At 44.3% G+C, this 21,666-nt stretch overlaps 1 protein-coding gene across 4 annotated transcripts in view; it reads left to right on the forward strand.

Moving 5' to 3' along the window:
* The window catches only part of FAM168A (family with sequence similarity 168 member A), a 129,679-nt gene that overhangs the window by 48,703 nt on the left and 59,310 nt on the right, over window positions 1–21,666 (forward strand). For all 4 annotated transcript variants that reach the window (XM_068180423.1, XM_068180426.1, XM_068180424.1 and 1 more), the window contains one exon: window positions 17,196–17,283. In XM_068180423.1, the coding sequence (XP_068036524.1) occupies window positions 17,214–17,283 (70 nt within the window). In that variant the 5' untranslated portion in view covers window positions 17,196–17,213. The remainder of the gene's footprint in view (window positions 1–17,195; window positions 17,284–21,666) is intronic.

Below are 21,666 nucleotides of genomic sequence, written 5' to 3' on the forward strand. Positions count from 1 at the left end.
CTGGGCACCTGTGCCAGGGAAGAATTCCTTCCCAATCTCCCATCTATCCCTGCCTTCTGGCAGTGGAAGGCGTTCCCTGTGTCCTCTCCCTCCATCCCTTGTCCCCAGTCCCTCTTCCAGCTCTCCTGGAGCCCCCTTAGGTACTGGAATTTAACACAGAAATGTTGTTAATTTTGAAAAAAAAATGCAGTGTTTCATGCATTTCTTTAATCATTTGGCAATTTCATTTTCATTGCATGGATACAAATATTACAGCATTCAATCAAGCATTTCAGAAGCTCCATTATAAATGATTTTTGGATAGCCAAAAATTGCCTCTCGGGGATCTTTCTAAAACATCAGCCACTGCAATAGGAGCAGGATTTATTATTTTATTCAGCACACACATGTTACCTTGCATCTCTCAGCAGATGATTTCACTCTCTGCACTTCTCTCAGGGCTCTCTGAATCTCCCAACTTAATTATGACTGTTATGAATAATTTATTCCCCACAAACATTCCTTTGTCTCTTCTGTTTCTTTCCCAGTTTCCACTGCTGGTCCCTGTAAAGGTTCTGGGAGCACCTTGCTGTCACCCTTTTGGGAGTCTGAAAATCCCATGTTTAATACAGGCTGTTTCCTATTGCCTAACTGCTCCCTAATCCATAACATTCCCTTTTCCTATTGTCATATAACTTTAATTTTTTAATAGTGTCTCGCTGGTGCTTTTGTAAGTAGCTTTTTGAGGTGGTTTATTCCCCAGTCCTGGACTCTTTAGGCACAATTGAAGGATTTGGGTTGAGTTATTTTGCTTCCCATGCTGTGTCTGTTTATCTGAGTGAGGGCACTGCAGCATTCCAGCCACTTTGCTTCATGGGAGAGGAGACATTGGCTAATTCCATGGTAATCCTTAGGACACTTGTTAAAGATAAGGACAAGTCCTGTGCTGTTACATAGTGAGTGATTTGAATGTGATAAAGTATTTTCAAACACATCATGGACAGGGCATTCTAAGTTTCCCCTGACTTTTAAAGTAAACAATATTTGATTTTATTGACTTTAGCATATATTGAGTTCTCTGGAAATTCCCAATCTTTCCATACTTGGAATAAACATGGAGCAGATCTGTATTTGCTGTTTTTACTTTCTAGCTTGTTTAAGGTGTTCTGTAGTTTTGTTTAAGCTCTTATTGGTTTGGATTTTGACTCATTTGCTTCCCATGATTTTGTTTTCCACTGAGCATCCTCCTCCCTGCTCTCCTCCCATTTTTTGGGGGTTCTCTCACATTCCTCAAGTAGACCACAGGCAGAGGCTGTTACCTTTAATTTTCCCACCTTTGGACTCTTCTTACATGAAATGATCCATATTTTAAATCCTCCTGTGAACAGATGCAAATTTCTATGTCACCCTGCTCACTTTAGAGAACATTGGCTTTTTCCCTGTCCCAAATAAGATTTTATTCTTGGCAGGGAAGAGTTGAAGTGCTGTTTGTTTGCAGAATTTCTGGATGACTGACGGCATGCTCAGCCCTCAGAGTCCTCACGGTAAACACAGCTCTTGCTTTTGGAAAAACACATCAGAAATCCCAAAATAAAGCAGGGAATGTACAGTATTCCCAAGTTAGGAACACCACGTGTGGCTTTTGATGGCAGTTTGATTCTGAGATGTAGGAGAAATTAAATCTTTCAGATGCATTCCAGGGAGAGCCAGAACATCTTTTTTTCCTTTTCCTAATCATACTCATCCGGAAACACTTAGGAATGAGCAATTCCTCCTCTTTGTCTTGTTGATGGCTGTTTTCTCCTGGTATAAGGAAATACTTTCCACTTGTATTAGACCATTATCTCACACGGATGTAGAGCAGATTTCCATTTGCTGTTCTTGGCTGGGAAGGTCATCAGGAGAGAATCTGCCGGAAGCTGGGGAAAAAACCTGAGAATATGAAGTGCCTTAATCTGCTTGACTGTGTGTTCTGATTTAGCCTGAAAATTCCTCTTTTTTGGGGTGCCTGTGGTGAGAATAACTAGGGAAGACCCTGTGCCACTGATGGGGGTGCTGCTGTATTATTATTTTTATTTTGGGCTGGCAAAGCCTCTTGGTGCTAAATCCCTTGCCCACAATAATTCCCAGCTCTTTCACCTGTGTTTCAGGAAGCTTTTGAGAAGGGAGTTGTCAGGTCAGATTGTCTTTCTCTAATAACTAGAAATCCCCTGGAATTTCTTCGTAAATACCCTGTAGGATATGCTCCTGGTATAGGTACCCAGCCAACTCTGGCCTTGGAATAGCTCAAAAGCCGTAAGTAAATATGTTCTTGGAATTACATTTTAAAATTGGTTTTCATCTTTAACTCGTTTTGAAGTTAAAACCTAATTATGAATATTAAATTCAGGTTAAAGAATCCAATTTTCTTCTAGTTCTGCATTAAATGAGCTGCCAGAATTCACCTGGTGGTGGCAGGTTGGGAAGGAGCATTCTCTGAGGTGGCCTCACTAAACTGCAGACTCTAGCCTAAAACTGTATTTTAAACATTAATTTGCATAGAATGCAGGTCCTGTCTTTCAGGAAAAAAAAAAAGAATGACCTCTCCCCCAGCTGGCCCTATCTATGATGAGACTGCAGTGGAAAAGCAGGATTCATGCTTTGGAAAAAGGGGTGTTTGCCAGATTCTCATCTGAACTGCAAAGGGCAGCTTTGGCTTTGAAATGAGCCGTGAGTTCACGGTGCCCTTCTATGGGTGAGTGCCTGAAGGATGGATTTGGGCAGTGCTGTCTGTTTTTCTGGTCCTTTGTGTGACGTGGGCAAGTGCTGGACATAAAATCCAACGGAAAATTCCCCCATGTGTTTTGTGTTGCTGGAAGTTCGCGTTGTGCTGGTTGATTTAGAAGGGGACATTGAAACACATGTTGGCAGCAGTTAAAAAGGACAGTGTTTACTGGTCATCCCAACTGGTCTCATCCCAGGAAACATCAGCTGTTTGTGCTGCTCAAACCACTGGAGCACTTCTGGAATAGGGGAGCTCTTGCAGCTGTCCCAAACTGGCACCTCAGTGAAGCACAAAGAAACTTTACCCTGTCCAAGGTGCCTTGGATATGATGTAGAAATCTGAGGTGCCAGGCAGAGTGAATTCCAACAAAGCCATGACAGCCAGGAGCCCTTTCTCAAATTGTAGCTGATTTCTGGGCCAGGGAACTCCTAAGTGGTGCAGTTGGCTGATTGAGTATGTTTAGGTCTTGTTTTGCTGCTCTGAACCAAGATTACTATGAAAATAATGAGAATTAATTGTAGCATCATTGGATTAATTGTACACTGGAGTTCTTGCCTTCAGAGTTGCTAAAAGTTTGTCTGGATTAGCTCTGGAGCAGTGCAACAGTCCAGTAGCATCCCTGTGGTCCCAATGGCCCATATGTGGAAAAACTTTGGGATTTTGAATAAAAAAATGAAAAGAAAGTAGACACACAGAGCATATAAATACTTTACCCAATGTGCATCTTTTCTGCAATCATTAAATACCTTGGAAAGATCCCTTCCAACCCAAATCTGTGGATGATTCTCTGATCCTGATAGTGAGGAATGGTCAACTCTGCTGTAAATTACAAAATCTGATGGAAGCTGAATTGGTGCAATCTGATTGACCATCTTAGACTCTGCTGCCTGAAAAATTTCATCCCTTTATTCCAAGGCTCCTGAAAGCAGTTACTCTGGAGTTATTTAGTTGTGACATGACCTGGCTTGTCTCAAAGTGACACTTTGCAAGAAGTTAATAGAGCCATCTGTTTTCTCATACTCTAATTGCTCCTTGAGCCCAAACAGCTCCGTGGATCCAAGGAAAGCAGGGAGCGAGAGGGGCCAAGTGTTATGGGGCTGTTCTGAGGCTCTTGGTGTGGGTTGAGACTCCATGGCTCAACATCCCATATATCCCTACCCTCTGGCTGTGGGAAGCCATTCCCTGTGTCCTGTCCCTCCATGCCTTGTCCGCAGTCCCTCTCCAGCTCTCCTGGAGCCCCTTTAGGCCCTGCAAGTGCTCTGAGCTCTCCCTGGAGCCTTCTCCTCTCCAGGTGAGCCCCCCCAGCTCTCCCAACCTGGCTCCAGCCCTGGAGCAGCTCCATGGCCTCTTCCTATCATTTAGGAATAGCCACATTTCTTTATTTTTCAAGGCAGATCTCTGTAATTTCCTTTGAGTTTTGCTTGAAGTTTATGGATATTTTTAATGTGGTTCCAGTTCTGTGAACAAGAACTTTTGACTTGCTTATCTGTGAGCACTGATTATTGACAGAGGTGTGAAAAGGAAAGTAAATCACACTTATCCTGATAGAGTGTGGATTCTGACTAGATATTGGGAACAAATTCTTCTCTGTGAGGGTGGAGAGGCCCTGGCACAGGGTGCCCAGAGCAGCTATGGCTGCCCTGGATCCCTGGAAGTGTCCAAGGCCAGGCTGGATGGGGTTTGGAGCAACCCTGGGCTAGTGGAAGGTTTCCCTGCACTGGGATGGCACAGGATGAACTCTAAGGCCCTCCCAGCCCAGATTCTGGGATTCTGTATCTTTCCTTGTCCTCTTGCGGTGTCCAAACCTGGCAATGTGTCCATAGCATTTTTGGGTGAAATACCTGCTCATAGCATGGTGCTGCTGGTCCAGCCAGCCAAAAGTTATGGAAGACTGGAGCTGGAAAAATGATGCCTTGTTCTGCAAGCTCAGGAATCCATAATGTTTCATCTTCAGGCTGTTTGCAGCTGAGGGAGCAGAGCAAGACCCAGCAATTGCTGATGGTGGGAGCAGGGGAGCTGCCAAGGCACAGGCAGTGGCATTCCCTAGATTCCCTGGCTGGAAGGCTTTCCTCAGCCTCCCTGCTGAAGAGAGGATAAGTTTTTAGATGCTTGAAGGGCCTGTTCAGTGCATCTCTCCTGACTTCCTCTCAACCAGACCTGGGACTTCATGTATAATGTCACCTTCAGGTCTGTAGCTTCCAGTTAAACCAGTGCTTGTGCTTCACAGAGATCTGTATTCCATATTGCATGGGTTTTCCTCAATAAAGGAGTCATGAAATAGTTTAGAAATCTGGACAAGTATAATTCTATGGAGCAGCTTCAATTAACCTGAAACCTCTGTTAGTTGATGTTTTTGGATTGATTGGTGATGGCTCTGTCAGGAGATACACAGACCCATATGAAGTCTCCAACTTATGTCAGGAATATGTAGGATATATGGGGTATGGACCAACAGTCACCTCATTAACCCAGTCACCCCAAAATCCTGGTCAGGAGGGGGCCAAACCCACCCCAGCTGCAGCACAACTTCAGCCCTCTCCTGGGAAGTGGCACGTGGGCTCAGACACCAGGTTACACCAAAGCAGAGCAGGGTAAGATGTGTGATTGCTCCAAGGCTGATGCTGATGAGAAAGAAGTGATGTGCAGCCATAATTAACAACCACTTAATTGAGTGATTTGCCCAGGGTGTGTAGGATACAAAGCAGGATGTGTGAACACCCAGCCAAGGATGATTTGAGCTTTGCAGGAAATGATCCGAGGTGGAGGGCAGAAGCTGCTGGAGCAGCTGTGAGCCTCTTTTTTTTGGGAATGTTGAGAGTTCCCAAACCTTTCCAGGTCTGCACCTACTCACTGTTCTCATAACCCCTGGGAAAGTAAACCCCAGGGAAAGTAAACCCCAGAGTTCCTGCTGCTCATCTGAAGCCCTACTTTGTTTTTTGAGCAAACACTGCACAGCCTTAAAAAGCCCAACAGAACAGGATGCTTTTTCTTTGCTAGTGAAAGCAAGTGTTAAGGACTGGATTACAAGATGGGAAATGGAGTTGTATTTTTATGGGGCTCTTTTGTAATTGGAGGATTATGTTTAACAAAGATCCTCTTCAGCTACACCAGTATTTCATTCCCTTTGGATGCTGGTGACCCCAGGGCTTTCCTTACCACGTTAAACTCTCTGAGATGGAGTTTTCACTCTATATTCAAGATGGAATTTCCTTTTTCTGCTTCTTAGTATTTTGTTAACCTATTTTAGGAATGATTTCTCTGGATTTATATCAAATATAGCAGCCATGAGTCAGCCTCTGTTCCTGGTTTTGGACTAAGGGATGCACTTGCTGCTTTCGCATTCCCTCTGCCTCTGTAATTTCCCTCTCTAAGTTTCTAATCTGGTCCCTCTGCATTCCTCCAGGAGCTTCCTTCAGTTTACATGGCTTTCCTATTGATCTCAGGATTGTCACAATATTTTATAAATAGGCAGCAGCAGAAGAATTCAGCACAGGGGACAGGACAAGTGTGGAATGGTTTTAAACTGAAGGAGGGTGAATTTAGATTAGATCTTGGGAAGGAACTCCTTTCTGTGAGGGTGGGGAGGCCCTGGCACAGGGTGCCTAGAGCAGCTGTGGCTGCCCCTGGATCCCTGGAAGTGTCCAAGGCCAGGCTGGACAGGGCTTGGAGCAGCTTGGGACAGTGGAAGGTTGGTCTCTGCGCATGGCAGGGAGTAGAACTGGATGGTTTTAATCCTCTTCCAACCCAACGTCTGGGCTTCCATAATGCACCATATCCAGCTGGCTGTTAGACTGTCACAAAACCCTCCGCTGGCATTTTAATGTACAAGTGACAGATCTGGAGCTGCAGGGTTCTTCTGGAGCTCTGGGGAGATCCTGTTCCTCCATGTGGCACCTGTGGAGCAAAGTTCCTTGGAAGCTTCCTCCCCAGCACGGGCTGTTCTCTGCTGGAGCCATGGTGGAGCTGTGGCCTGGCTGGAACCAGTAACTCATGGCACACATTGTCCAGGAGCCATGGCTGAGATAGGCTGCACACAGCAGGGTGCAGAAGGCTGGAGAGGCACAGGAGGCTTGGCAGTGATGCCAGCTCCGAGTTCCGAGGTGGTTCGGGGGCTGATGAGGATTTTTTTGAGTGCCCTCTTAATTGCTGGTAATTGGCAGCACAGCCTGAGCAGTTCTGTCTTGTGTTCAGTTCTGTTTGCCTGTCTGATGTCTGCAGAAGATTTGTAGGATCAGATGGCAGCAGTGAATTGCAAATCAGGAGGATTAGCATTTGTATCAAATATGTTCCAGCAGAAGGAGATTACAAGTCCTGGGTCAGCAAGAGCTCAGGAGTGTAGCTATGGAGCTCCTGCTGCTGTGGGGATGGCAATTCTGCTCTGTTCCTTCTGCAAGGCTGCTGTGACAGATCGTAGAATCATCCTGAGCTGGAAAGAACCCACAAGCATCAAAATCCAACTGCTGGCCCTGCACAGACACCCCAACAATCCCACCCTGTGCATTCCTGAGTGTTGTTCAAACACTCCTGGAGCTCTGGCAGCCTTTGGGCCGTGCCCATTCCAGTGCTCCATCTGGGTGAAGAACCTTTTGCTAATAATAATATTTAGCTTCTGCCAACATGTTGTGTTCTCCTGTTAAAATGCAGAATAAAATCCTTCCAAAATGGTGTTCCTGTCCTTCAGTATCAGTCCTCCCTTCCTCTTTCCAGACAGTGGACAGGTATTTTACATCAGATAAAAGACCAGGAGAGGAGCAGGCACACATTTCATGGTTTTAGAGCTGCTTTTAGTGTTGGTTGAGCTGAACAAAGGAGGGATGTGAGGACATCAATGGCAGTTTCACCTCAGCTCATCCACACCGACTTGGAAATACCTGCGGGCTCCTGTTCATTTGCAAACTAGAAGTGGGAGCAGGGGAAACCTGGGCTTCCTCTGCCAAGGGCTTAAACACCCACAGAACACACAGATGAGCTGCTGCCTGTGGCAAACAGGCTGCCTGAGGGGGAAATTAAAAGTGCCACCCTAAAACCCTTTGTAATTACATTTCCATAGCCCTCAGCCACACTGGGAGGACAAATCTGGCACTGTTGTGCTGATGCTGAAGTCTGGGCACAGCTGGGTTTTAATTTCCAAAGAAAACAGAGGGGTGTGGAGTACATCCTCCTCTCCTTGTTTTGTGTACCTTCCATCTTCCTCTGGCATTGCACTAGGGGTGTTCTGCACATGGAGGGATGCTGGTGGGATGGCACAGCCCCAGTAATGCCAGTGAGGGACACTTGTGCCCTGGGAAATTCATGTGGAAATACTTTATGGAGTGTTGTTCACTGTGCTCTAAATGCAGGCACCACTGTGTTTAAATTCACGTAGGTAAAGAAATGAAAATATAAAGTATATATTAAAAATGTGATTAGAGGCATATTATTAATTGAAAAGGAATAACCAGATCATTCTATAGTGATTGAAAGAAGTCAATTTGGGAAAAGAATATAGAGAAGGGGGGAACCTTGGGGAAGTGTCTTGCTGTGTAACATTTGTTCTTTCTGAAGTGTGTATTCCCAGGCTCTCCAGATTGTAGAGGTCGTGGCTACTCTCATAATTTGCCCTCCTTTTCTTTCCCTCAAGGACATTTTTTTCACTCCCGTTGCCTGGCAATTCCTGTGAAGGTTGCCCAGGCCCTGCCCTGTGCTTTCCCTGTGTTCCCTGTGCTGGTCACATTGTCCAGAGGATGTACATCCAGTCTGGTTTCTCTCTTATCCACAGTGTGTGCTGCCTACTGGGCTGCTTATTTTATATTTAATTCCTTCTAAAGCCCCTGTTAGTTCTTCCTTGCTGTTGGAATCATCTCTTAAAGCTGAATTAATCATTGAACAGAATGAACAGGAACTCAGTTGCTGTTGTTTATTAAGGAAATGAACAACATGCCACCAGTATTTCACAAAACATCTTCTGGGAATACTGAGTTTATTTCCCAGGCATGGAAAAAAAAACCTTGTGAATTCATTAAAAAATAGAGCGAATCTTACCAAAATTAGTCCCTTACCAGACTGGGGGTTTTATCACAGTTACTATCAATTTAGGCATTGTCAGAGGACAGAGAAATCTGGAGAAAGGAAATCTGTCTCTTGAGTAGGTGATGTGCACCTGTTGTATGATTGATAGAGTTCATTTAAGATGAAAATTGAATTGTTAGGGAGAAATGATGGCAGAAAAAAAGCCTTATTATGTGCAGAGATGAGGCTTATCTGCATGAAAAGAAATGTGTCACAAATTGGTTGCAAATCAAAGGCCTGATTTTTTTTCCTTCTTTTTCAAAAAGGCACAAATAAGGGTGTGCACTGTAAATCATGGAATTGCTGTGTAATGTGTGCTGGGATCTTTTGTGCAATATAAAAAGGCTTTTTCTCTGCAGAGTTTATAATATGAAGCTGTGAGGCTACAGACAGCTCTGTGTGCTTAAACTAGGTGGGTTTATTCCAGCTACACCTGAGTGTGTTGTAAAATCAACACTGAATTCTAAGAATAATTAAATGATCAGTCATAGGTACAGACATGGAATTGTTAAACTTGGAAACAGCCTCCAAGGACATTGAGTCCAAATGTTCCCCTGGCACTGCCACCAAGAGTGGGATGTGGGACAAGGGATGGAGGGACAGGACACAGGGAATGGCTTTCCACTGCCAGAGAGCAGGGATGGATGGGATATTGGGAAGGGAATGTTCCTTGGGAGGGTGGGCAGGCCCTGGCACAGGGTGCCCAGAGCAGCTGTGGCTGCCCCTGGATCCCTGGCAGTGCCCAAGGCCGGGCTGGACAGGGCTTGGAGTCACCTGGGCTAGTGGAAGGTGCCCCTGCTCATGGAATCGGTGGAACTGGAGGATTTTCAAGGTGGCTCCCAACCCAAACCATTGTGTGATTTTGTGATTGTTTAACCTGCATGCATGCTGAAGCTCTGGCTTTGAAAGTGGCTCCTCTGCTCCTTGACCTTGCAGCCAGGAGGGATCGATCTGAGGCGAGTACAGAGGTTCGCATGGGAAGGCCAATGTTTGCTTGGTGCTTCAGACTAATCTTTTTCTTTTGAACGTTTCTGAGACACTTCCAGGACTTTTTTTACTGTTTTTCTTTGCTCTCAGCAGTCACTGTTATTTTAAGGAAGAAGGGAATGGCTGATCTGCCATTTCTGCCCTGCCATTCACTCTCCAAACTGGTCTTATCCCCCTGAAAGGAAACAAGGAAACAAAGCTGGGTTTTCCAGCCATCAAAGGCTGGAGATTTAGTAGTTCTTTTTTTCCTCATATAAACTGCAAGCTGTAAGCTCCTTCAAACTTCTCTTCCCACTCTTTAGTTTGGGAAGGTATGTCCAGAAATCTGTGAAAAGTGTTAATTGTTGACTTGCTGTGGCCTTTCAGCCCTTTCCTTGGTGTTGCTGCAAAAGCATTCCTGGTTTTGGCCTCCTGGGCTGGGTGTATTCACTGGAAACCTGAACAAGTGTTTAGGTGAATAAAAGCACTTCAAAATCTTCTGTAGCGGCAGGCTGGAAAATTCTTGGCTTTTCCAGTGGTTGTGAAATATGAATATGCTAATTAGGTGCATATTGCATGTGTTAGGGATCATGCCATACATGCACTGATTATTGCCTCTTGTCCCTTATACAGTGTCTGCCACTAACCTCTGGTAATTCCTATATGGAATGTTTGACTTGTGTTTGAGGCCTGGGACAGCTTTACAGATATCTGTAGCCTTCATTTAAAGATTTCTATCATGGTCATCTGTGTAAGCTTGCTTTCTGTTGTGCTGGTTGTTTTACTGAGCTCTGCCTATGATTGTTGTGATTTTCTTAATTTCTTAATCTGAGTTCTGTTTGTTCATCACTTGCAGCTTTCCTCCAGAAAGTCAGCAACTTCTTTTGCTTATTTTTCAAGTGGTACTGAGTTGCCCCATATATTTTCTGGGTTTTGGTGGGGCACATCAAGCCCAGCATAAATCTGGACTCTGTTTTTCTCCTTCCATGTAGCTTGGTTTCCAAATGGAGTGAGGGAATGCCACTGTCTGCCTGTCCTATGGATGGGAAAGACTTTCAGGCTCCTGGGCTTGTTAACACAGAGCCTCTTGCCAACACAAAATTACAAAAAGACGATGATAAACAAACTTCTTGCCAAAGCTCCCTTCCTGCTGACAGATTTAGCCTGGGCCCTCCTTCATCTTCCCTGGTACTGCTTTGTTTCAGAACGAAGATTCCAAAATATTTAAGGAAGAAGGGACTATTAGGGAGGATTGATCCCCTCTGTTTGCACTGTTCATCTTCCTGTTTCCCATTCTCTAAACCCCGTCTGAGTCCATCCATCAGTGTGAGCAGAGGAAGAGAAGAGGACAGGGAGAGATCGGGCGATGGGAGAGTGGGCTGGAGCTGCTCCTCAACCCTGCCTTGGGTTTCCAATCTCGATCAGAGAAGAAATCCCAGAAGTGACCAGAAAACAGGACCTGGATGAAGATTGTTAGAGAGCTGTGAGGAGCAACCATGGCCGGAAGTGACAAATTACAGTCAAAACCTGCAGCACAGTGGATTTGACCAAATAAAGCCCGGGGAAGCCAGACCCATCTGTTATAAAAAGGTCCTCTGCCCTCATCTGATTTTAATTCCAGGAATATTCTATTGCTGATGTGCCAACTTTGTATGGTATGATTGACTCCCAGACAAATGTAGATGTTTATCCTATTGCAGTCCATGGGAAGGAGTCATGTTTTCAGTATTTGGGATATGGCTTCAGAGGGATTCTCCCATCTTGAGGGGAGTAATTATAAAAATGGAGGGAGGGTAATTAGTGGTAGTGGTTGGAAATTTTGGAGTAAAACATAAATTAAGGCTTGTCTTTGAGGATAATGTGATGGAAAGTGGATATTAGACCTGAATAGTGTTCCTGCCAGTATGGTCTGGTTTACCCTAGAATCATGGAGTCATTTAGGTTGGAAAAGCCCTCTGAGACCATCGAGTCCAACTGTGAACCCAGGCCAAGGCCACCATTTGTGTTGTTCCCTGAACACTTCCAGGGATTCTTATTCCACCTATTCCAATGCTCCTAGTGAGCTCACCCTTGAACCCATTGCTCTCCTGCATCTTCTCTGCATCTGTAAAACAAAGCCAAAGAGGTGATCCATTATTTCATATGTTTAAAGAGCTTGGAAGGGGAAAGATTGTATTTATTAGTGTCAGAAATTGTCATTTTGTGGATTTTACTCTTGTGTCTGGTTGTTCTGTCTGACTCCTGCAGTGCAGCTTCTCTTGGGAGAAGGAGCAGTGGTTGGCTGGGAGAAAGGTCTGAAGCAGCTCGAGAAGGCTCAGATAAGAAAGACTACTAAGAATATTTTGTTCTGTTTTTTGTAGTGCCTGGGTGATGTTGTGGGATGGATGTTTATAATCCAGGCTTTTCCTGGTGGCCGACCCAAAATCTCCCAAGGCAGTGCTTGTGGAAAGGAAGGAGCAGAGAGAAGTGTCTTCAAGCTGCGTGTTCCAAGAAGCCTTTCCAGCAGAACATAATGAAGTAGGATAGGGAAGACAAAAAAATGGAAATAATCAGCTGGAGGAGGCCGTGGCTCAGTCGGAGAGCACCGAGTACAAGAGTACAGCAGGGTTCATCTCCAAAGGGAAAGTCAGCAAGGCCTCAAGTTAGAGAAGTTAATAGGAATGTATCAAGGAAGTCGTTTGAGAACTGCTGAGAATGGTTTGGGACTCACTGGGGCAGATATGTTAGATCTTTTAAAAAATACATGTATTTATTGGTTACCTGCTGGTGAAACCCATCAGACTTGCAGATAAAAGGCTGGGAATTTGCAGCACAGAATTCATCTGCATTAAGACATTTTCTTCTCTGGAAACAAGTTAATACAACCCCAGATGTGCCAGAATCAAACAGAATATTTTGGTTTTTCTCATTCTGAAATTTCTTGTGGGGGAACTGGTTCAAGGGCAGGTTGAATGGGGCTTGGTGGAAGGTGTCCCTGCCCATGGCAGGGGCTTGGAACTGAATGAACTTTAAGGTTCCTCCCAATCCAAACCAGTGTGTGAGTGTATGATTCAATCATTTCTCATTTATTTAGGCTCAGAGGGGTGTTTGTGTAAGTTCTGCATAATTCAAACAGGCAAACACTATGTGCAGGTGTTTTGCCACCCGTATTCAGGTTCACCTGTGCAACAAGTGATCCCATCTTCTGAGGCCTTTTCAGGGAGGACAGGGATTTCCTGTACAATATTTCAATATGCAGTCAAAAATATTAAATGGAATTAATTACTGAATTATCATTTTTTGATCCTCTGGCTTTTCAGCAGATCGCAAACTTCAGCAAACGAAAGGTCGAGCTTTTTCCTGCCTCAGCATTTATTTTTTGGGCAGTCTGAGGTCAGCAAATTCCAAAGTCAAGAGCTGCTTTGTGCTTATAAATTATCCATTTCATTTTTTGTACAATGAAGACAAAAGGGCTTGTTGCTGTTAGAGATGTCAGGCTTTTCTCAATTGGAAAAGCCTGATTATTTAGTTCTTCATCTCAGAGGAAGCAACAGGTGATGAGAATGTGCTTTTGTCTCCCAGGACACTCTGCTGTGTCTCCTCAGTGAAGGTCTGAGTGCTCCTGTCCTGGTTTGGAGGTGGATCTGATGGAAGATGCTGTAGGACTGTAAATTTCTAGGAGCTGGGGGAGTTCAACTGGAGAGGGGAAGGCAACCTGGGATAGTGGGAGGTGTCCCTGCCCATGGCAGGGTTTGGAGTTGGATGATTTTTCAGGTCTTTCCCACCCAAACCAGTCTGGGTTTCCATGTGTCAACCTGATGTGTTCACATTATATATATACAAATATTATAAATAAATAAATAAATATATATATATATATATATATGTATTATAGAAATCCCTATTACATTTCTATAACAGGTTCAATATTTTGTTTCACATGAGAGATGTTCAGTCAACTCTCAAGTTAAGGTGTCGCTAAAAAAAGAATAAATTAAAGAAGAAGCTGCTCATTGTGGAAACTAATCTCCAAGCTTGTGCCCACTGTCCCAGACTTTTTTGGGGAAAAGTGGAATATACCCTTGTAACTTGCCTAAATTAACTTTTAACAGATTATTTGGAAGGTAATTTAATTATTGTTTGGTGGATCCCAAGTGAGGGTCAAGCTTCAAAGGACTAAAGGGAAAAATTGTCAGAAAATTAGTGGAATTTGCATGGAGTGTAAGGTCAGGAGGCCTTTTCATGTTCAAGGAGACTTTGGCTGAATATTATTAGCATGCAATTTGTATAAAATTCATTTAAAGAGGTGATGTGCAGGTCAAGGAAGAAAAGTATCTCTTTTCTTTGTTCATACACTCTCACGTTGGTTTTGTGCCACCTGATGTGAAATAAATTGCTTTTGGCACATAGAGAAAATAGTACCCTCTCTCCTGAGTGTAAGGAGCAGGGCTCTCAAAAGGCATTGCATCCCAGTGCCACAAAAAACAAGGCAATGGGAGTTTAAAGGGAAAATCACCTTGACACAAGGAACGACTTGAAGGAAAATGGAAAAAATATCTGTTGTTCGGAACAGCTCCCTTTTCCATTGTTTACTCTTTTCTTTTCAAGTTCAGAGCTACTGTTTAATTTTTGGAGAGCGTGAAAGACTCACCTGTCCATGTCACTGTTTTAAAAACCCTGGAAAATATATTTATTTCTCTGTTTGTAAAGATTCCATTCCTTTGTTCTGAAAAGATAATGATAATAACTTTGTTAACTTCCTGGATTTTCCATGCCTGCTTTATTCTTTTAGCTTTTATATTGTGACAGAGGTTGGACTTGATGATCTTGGAGATCATTTCCAACCATAATGATGAGGGTTGCAAACCCCCCTGTGGAGATGGGGGATCTGGGCACAGTGTTTCCAAAGTCACCAAGTAGACCAGTGATGGGGGAAAGCAGTGGGATGAGATGTTCCTGATCTCCTGTGTCTGTAGGAGTTTGGAGATGTGGTGTTTCCTGATTCCCCGGAGTGAGGGACACACTCATGAAATCACAGAGTGATTAAGGCTGGGAAAGCCCTCCAAGGCTGGAAAAGCCCTCCAAAGTCATGGAGTCCAACCATTCCCCAGCTCTGCCAAGGCCACAGTGACCCATTCCCACCCTCCCTTGTGGCTCTGTTTGCCCTTCATGTGAAGCAGTTCCCTGGTGGGATGGGAGCATGTCCTGCACTTTTCCCAGGGAGGATAAAATAGATGAAAATGTAACCAGGTTACAGCCACAAAGTATCCCGGGACTGTTTGCTAGCAGTTTATTCCCATGGCATTCCTGCTGGAGTCACTCCTTGCTGGAGTCTCTCGGAGCAACTGAGCGTGGCTGTGTCAGGGATTAGGAAGCACTGGAAGCTGCTGCAATAGAGCAGCACTGGTGTTTGTCTGTTTATAATTAATTTTTAGTAGTCTTTTTGTTGGGCATTCATGGCCACAAGCGAACTCTGCAGGTTCTGGCAGTGCAGAAGGTTTAATTTTGCTAATCCTGTTTTATTCCCATTTCAGTGTAGCTGTTTCAATGCCACAACATGGTGCCTGCAATGAATTTCAAATGTATTTTCGGATGGCATTGTCTTGCAGAATGGGAGAGAAAATCATCCCTCCCAAATGCAGTTTGCAGGGGCTCTTTCCTGCTGTCTGGAAATCCCACCCTGCATACAAAGCAGGGAGGAAGCACAAACCTCTTCCTCACAAGCTCTCAAGCCCCCACCACCGTTACAACATTTTTATCTGAGATAAAAAGCATTTTCTTTCATCCTTCTCAATAAGAGCGTTTTGCTTTTACCCTTTGGTACAACACCTAATGCAAGCCACGCATACACAGTCTTTTTTTTTTTTCCCCGAATTACATTTTTTTATACTCTTTCCACACACAAGAGTACAAATGAAATGATGCTGGCGTTGAAAAGGCACTTTAGAAAAGCAGCCGTGATTCCAGCCCTGTCTGGGAGCAGGTCCAGCTGTCACTGGGTGGTTTTTGGGAAGGAACAATGGAAAGGTGAAGTGTTGCCCTCCTATATTTTATTTCGTAAAATCACAGAATGATTTGGGTTGGAAGGGACCTTAAAGCTCATCCAGTCCCATGGGCAGGGACAGCTTCCACTAGATCAGATGCTGCAAGCCCCATCCAGCCTGCTTTGGGCAGTTCCAGGGATGGGGCAGCCACAGCTGATCTGGGCAGCCTGGTCCTACACTGATTTTCTTAAAGATCTTCTTAATGCTCTTAATGCTGTGTGCTAGTGAAGCCACTGATGGAATTCCGAGTCTCCCTGTCTCTTCCCACTTGCTTATAGCCCTGATTTTCTTTGCTTTGAGAATGGCTCCTTCAGTGCTAACTTGGGGGTGGAGGGGCAGCTAATTAATTAAGCACTAATTGTTGTCAAGTCAATCGGTGCTAACATGTAACGTTTGACTTGTTTACTCTCAGGAGGTAAAGTGAAAGGAGTTAATGATGTAACTAATTGTGTCCCCATCATGAGGGACTTGTTTGGAGAGAATGGTGTTATTTATGAACTGTAAAATAACACATTTTAACAAAACCCCCAGATTTTGAAGCAAGATGGGTTTGGTTCTGGTGTGAAATTACCACTAGATAGCTGTGGAGACAAATGCGTCGCCTAATAAAGCTTAATGACTGATTTTCCCATTAATCAGAACTGAGACTGTGCTTCATTAAGATAATTAACTGAGCCAGTTGCTTAACTGACAGTTAGGAGACACAAATTCCCAAGTTACTTGCTTTCCTCTTAACAAAACCCACAAGAAGCTGACCCAGCTTCCTCGTTTTTATCGGAGAGGGAGCACAAGGGCTGTGGGAATCTCCTTGCTCACGGAAGCTCTTCGACAGAGTCGCCCCATGGGACAAGGGTGGGATCAGGGGGTGGCCCTGCCCAGCCCCACACAGGATCCAAGCCTTGGTCTGCAGGTTTTCACAGTCAGCTCACGCTGAAAGCTCACCAAGACTTGCCCTCCTCCATCTCGCCAGCGGCGAATGGTCTTTTATCTGCTGCTTTCAGAAAGGTCAGGTCTTTGGCTAGGTTGGTTTTATCACCCAAGAACTGCTCGCTCTTCCAAGGGGGAGAATTCCTTGCCTGACTTTGTGGCTCCTCCTCTTTGTTCATCTCAAGCTGGAAGTGGGGTCATGAGTCCAGAGCCCCCATGGAGCAGGGATGTGGAAGATGAATCTGCTCCAGGTACATTTGTAGGCAGAATATGCAGTGCTGGAGAAGTTGTGGGAATTAACAGAGAGATCCAAAACTTGAATTATTAAATATGCTATCTGGTTGTAACGTCTGGTTGTAAATCCCTTCCTTCACAGCTGTCTGTGTCTGGAATTCTAACAGGGTGATGCTATCAGGACTCTGCACAGACAGCGACTCGGGAGCCAACGTAAGGCAACTGTCTCAACTCTGCTTTTCTTTTGTCCTCAGAGTTCCCGGTCTTCCACCATGAATCCTGTTTACAGCCCCGTCCAACCTGGGGCTCCCTACGGAAACCCGAAGAACATGGCCTATACAGGTAGGATGGGGGTTGTGGCTTTTCCTGGATGGCTGTGTGTGGTGGTGGCTAATCCCGTAATGAGGGAGAAAGATTTCCCATCAGGGAACCGGATGGGAACATGACTCGCAGGAAAAACCCTTCAGCGAGGGTGGTGAGAAGAGTTGGGGCTGAATTCATGTGAAGAGGATGCCCTGGAAGTCCTAAGGAAAAGGATCCAAAGGGCTTTTTTCTTTAGATTAACAAATGTGCCAGCAGGTGCTGGGACAGTCCAGCAGGAGGGCTCCCCTCAGGAGCTGCCCTGAACCACTGGGGTGCATGTGCTGGAATAATCCAGCTATAGAAATGAGGATCACACAGCCAAGAGCCCCTTGTTTGGAGAGCATCCAGGTATTGTGATAGGTGGTGACTTAAGCTACAGTACTGACTGATTTTTTTTTTAATATTTCAAGTTGTGCTTTGGTTGAGTTAATATTATGTGGAAGAGCAAGTCTGTTGTCTGTTTGAAACCTTCTTTAGAACCGAGTTGTCTAAAAATGTCATCCTTAATACTCGAGAAAGATGTTTACCATCATTATGTAACTAGTGGGGAACTAAAATGTACTGGTATGGAAAGAATTAATTTGGGAGAAAAATGGTGCTTTGGAAAAACAAAATCCCAGTTCAGGTGCATCTGGTTTACCCTGTGGATTATGTTCACCTTGACTTGTTTTGATCTTGTAACCCCCTTACAAAATCAGCCCTGGAAAACTCCTTTTTATACCATTTTGGGGAAAGTAATCAGCTATTGGGTGTCATGTTGTGTTAGGCTTCCTGCTTTCTATTTGCATTGACTTTCACCTAATGTGTGGAATTATTTGGGAATGTGCTTTTGTGGAGGAGAGTGGTCACCAGCAGATGGGAATGAACATCAAATACTCTCAGCTGCTTTGTGCATGGAATATTCTGGTTGAGTTTGGCAGCTGTTCCAGCTGGTGGATCAGTGGGGCTGTGAGGAGCCCTGTCTGAGACTCTGCAGAGCAGAGAGTTCCTCAGAGGCCTTTTGCCCCATTGTTATTCATCCTTTCTTTTTTCCCATTCCAATTTATGCAGCTGCTTTGTTGGAGATACTGTAGCTTGGAGGAACTTTGGTCTCACAGTCAAAGCATAAGAGGCTTGAAAAAAAAAAAAACATTCTCTGTGAAAAAGTCTCTTCAAAAATCTCCCCATTGTGAGAGGACTGTGGACTCCAGCAGCGCTTGGGTGATAGAACGAGCTCATAAGTGCACAGTTATTTTCCTGCTCTGGAAATAACAGGAATTTTGTGGCTTTCCAGCACAAGAGGCTACTTCTCTCCCACTTTACATTGATTTTTTTTTTTTTTTTTGGCATGTGGTTAAAGCTCCACCTTAATATCCGCTCAATGTGCATTTCTGTATCTGCTTTCATACAATCCTGGGTGTCTTAGCAGCTGCATTCTGGCACTTGACAAGACAATTTAATTTAAATATTGAGGTGCAGATTGGTCAGAATTTGGACCTTGACCTGTCTAGAAGAATTCTAGAGGGAGAAATCTGCTTTAGATGAAGGGATTAATGGAATTCCAGAATAGTTTAGGTGGGAATGGACTTTAAAGCTCATCTGGTTCCACCTTCCATAGACCAGGTTGCTCCAAGCCGTGTCCAGCCTGGTCTTGAACACATGAATTCTGCAGGACTCCATTTGGAATTAGTCAAGAGCCAATAGTAATGGGATGTTGTTTTCTAAAATAACCTACTGGCTGATCGCTGTGAAGTTCCTACCGTGCCCTTAACTCTGTAAAATTTGACTTGGCCAACTTGTGCCAGCTTTGATCCATGCAGGGATCGGGAGGATGTGGCCCCCATGCTTTCATCCCAAACCATCCTTCAGGCATTTGTCTTCCAGAATATGTGGTAAATGCAATGAAATCAGTGGTGGATGTGCAGGATAATCTTGGAGGAAAAAGTTGGAGGCAGTCAGACTGGAAAAATTTAAACAAGGTCCTCGGTTTTGTCAATGGTAAAACAAAGAAACAAATGTAGGACAGCACAACAGGAATATTCCTGCTGGATAGTTCCATTGCCCAGGTGGAATGTAAGGAGTCAGTGGGCTGAACTATTAGAGTGAAGTCACAAACTAGAAGTCAAAAAGCATTTAACAGAACAGCTTTTTTTTTTTTTTTTTTTTTTTTTTTCCTGGGCAAATAGTATTACAAACCATTTTAAATCTGAATTTGTTTGAATATGTAATGAAAGACTCAAAGTTCTATAGCGAATGAGGAGGAGAAAATTTAAATTTTATCCTCTGTAGAGAATAAACAGGCAACTCCTGAGGGTGGTCTGATCAGCTATGAAAAAAGCTGTGGAATAAAACTCAGGTGGGATAGAAGCAGGAAGAAAGCATGGATAATAATTAGGATACTGGCAGGTTGAATTCTATGCTTTTGTGGGGTTTTGTGAGCTAAATGTGAATGCTTTATACTAATTTTTTTTTGTTTATTATTTTAATTTATATGATAGCTTTAGGCTGAAATAATGAGTTTTAATCTGGGTTTTAATGATTTTCTTCTCATTCTGACTTAAGTGTTGTTTCTTGGCAGAGCAGAGAGAGAGGTCCATTTCAAGATAAATAATCCAATTTTTTCTGCCAGATTGGCTGTTAGGGAAAATAGGAAATCCTTGAGTTAGGGAGAATGGGAAATCCTTGGCACATACTCAAGTACTTGATGAAGCATCCGTTTACTCAAATTCTTGATTTTTCCATTTTGATCTTCCTTAATGGAAGTGTAAAGGACAGTTACTTCCTAAATCATTTTTCAAGTACAGTCTGGATTGGCTGGATTTTTATGGGAAATAATAATTAGGTTTATAAAAGGAAGTTTTAAAATACAGTTACTTGGTAAGATAAAATCAGAATTGTTCAACTCATAGGAAAAATCTTTATGAAAACAATCCTTGTGTTTGAACTAAGGGATTTATTAAGCACTTGTGGCTTCTCCTGTGTCTCATTTTTGGGGTGCTTATAACTCCCAGATCTGTTGAATTGCTCCCTCCTTCCCCTTTTTCGTTGGGAACTGAAAGAGGAGGAGAATAACTTTTGCTGGCAGTGTTTCCTGCTGCTGGTTGAGCAGCTATGAGCTGAGGGAAGGTGACACAGGGAGAATATTCTGCTTGCAGACAGAGCTACATCTGCCCAATGCCAGGTTTGTGCTCCACGTCCTGGCTCCTCGTGCCCGACTGGTGATGGCTTCCACTCCTCTAATTCCACGCATTTTGGAACATCAGCAGCAGTGTTTCAGCCTTGTTTACTATTTAATTGAACCAGACTGTAATTAAGTTGGATCTTCATGTAAACTGTTGTTTTAATTGAGGCTAATTTATTTAAGGCCTCCAATTTGCTTTTTTGTTCTTGGTAGAATTCACTTTACCTGCCCCAAAGGGGGGCTGCTGAAGCACCTGGTGTTCCTTTGGCACGTTACCCTTCCCATTTCCTTACCCCCAGTGCAGGAAGGCACCAGTGCTGCAGTAAATAGATTAGTCCATTGGTGTGGAATCAGGGATGAAGAATCAGTCTCTCCTGGAGCTTGTTTGACTTCAAGCGTGAAACTATAAAGTGTTTGTGATAGCTCACACCGTTTCCCCTCTCCCTACCAGGAGCTGATTAATATGCTGATAAGCTGCTGTGATTCATGAACCTCCGTTAGGCTGACTCTGTGTTCACTGCAGTTATTCCTAAATAATAAATGGTAATAAAATCCAAGAGCCCAAAGATGCGGAGCCGGTTGGGAAATCTCCGGGGGTTCGTGTCGCGGCAGTTCTCAGGTCCTGCTGCGGCAGCGCCTGCTCGGGAGGGATGCTCACGGAATCCCAGCATGGTTTCTGGAAGGGACCTGGAAGAACACCTCATTCCAATGCCCAGCCTTGGGCAGGGACACCTCCCACTGTCCCAGGCTGCTCCAAGCCTCAGTGTCCAGCCTGGCCTGGGACACTTCCAGGGATCCAGGTGCAGCCACAGCTGCTTTGGGCATCCTGTGCCAGGGAGCAATTCCTTCCCAATATCCCATCTATCCCTTCCCTCTGAGAAGCCATTCCTCCTTGTCCTGTCCCTCCATCCCTTGTCCCCTGTCCCTCTCTTGCTCTCCTGGAGCTCCTTTAGGCCCTGAAAAGGCTCTGAGCTCTCCTTGGAGCCTTCTTCTCTCCAGGTGAGCACCCCCACCTCTGCCAGGCTGGCTCAAGAACAGAGGGGCTTTCCCTGCATAGGACCCCTTCATGGTCTTGAAGAGCAAGACACATCCCTGAGTTGGGCTGTTTGCAGCACTCCCAAGTTGAAAATTCCCAAGTTTTGTCATTTTTTTCTTCCCCAAGGTGAAACCACAACATTTCTTTGGACATAATGATGAGCGGA

The sequence above is a fragment of the Anomalospiza imberbis genome, chromosome 2 (genome assembly GCF_031753505.1).
Source record: "Anomalospiza imberbis isolate Cuckoo-Finch-1a 21T00152 chromosome 2, ASM3175350v1, whole genome shotgun sequence".
In the NCBI taxonomy this organism is placed as follows: Eukaryota; Metazoa; Chordata; class Aves; order Passeriformes; family Viduidae; genus Anomalospiza; species Anomalospiza imberbis.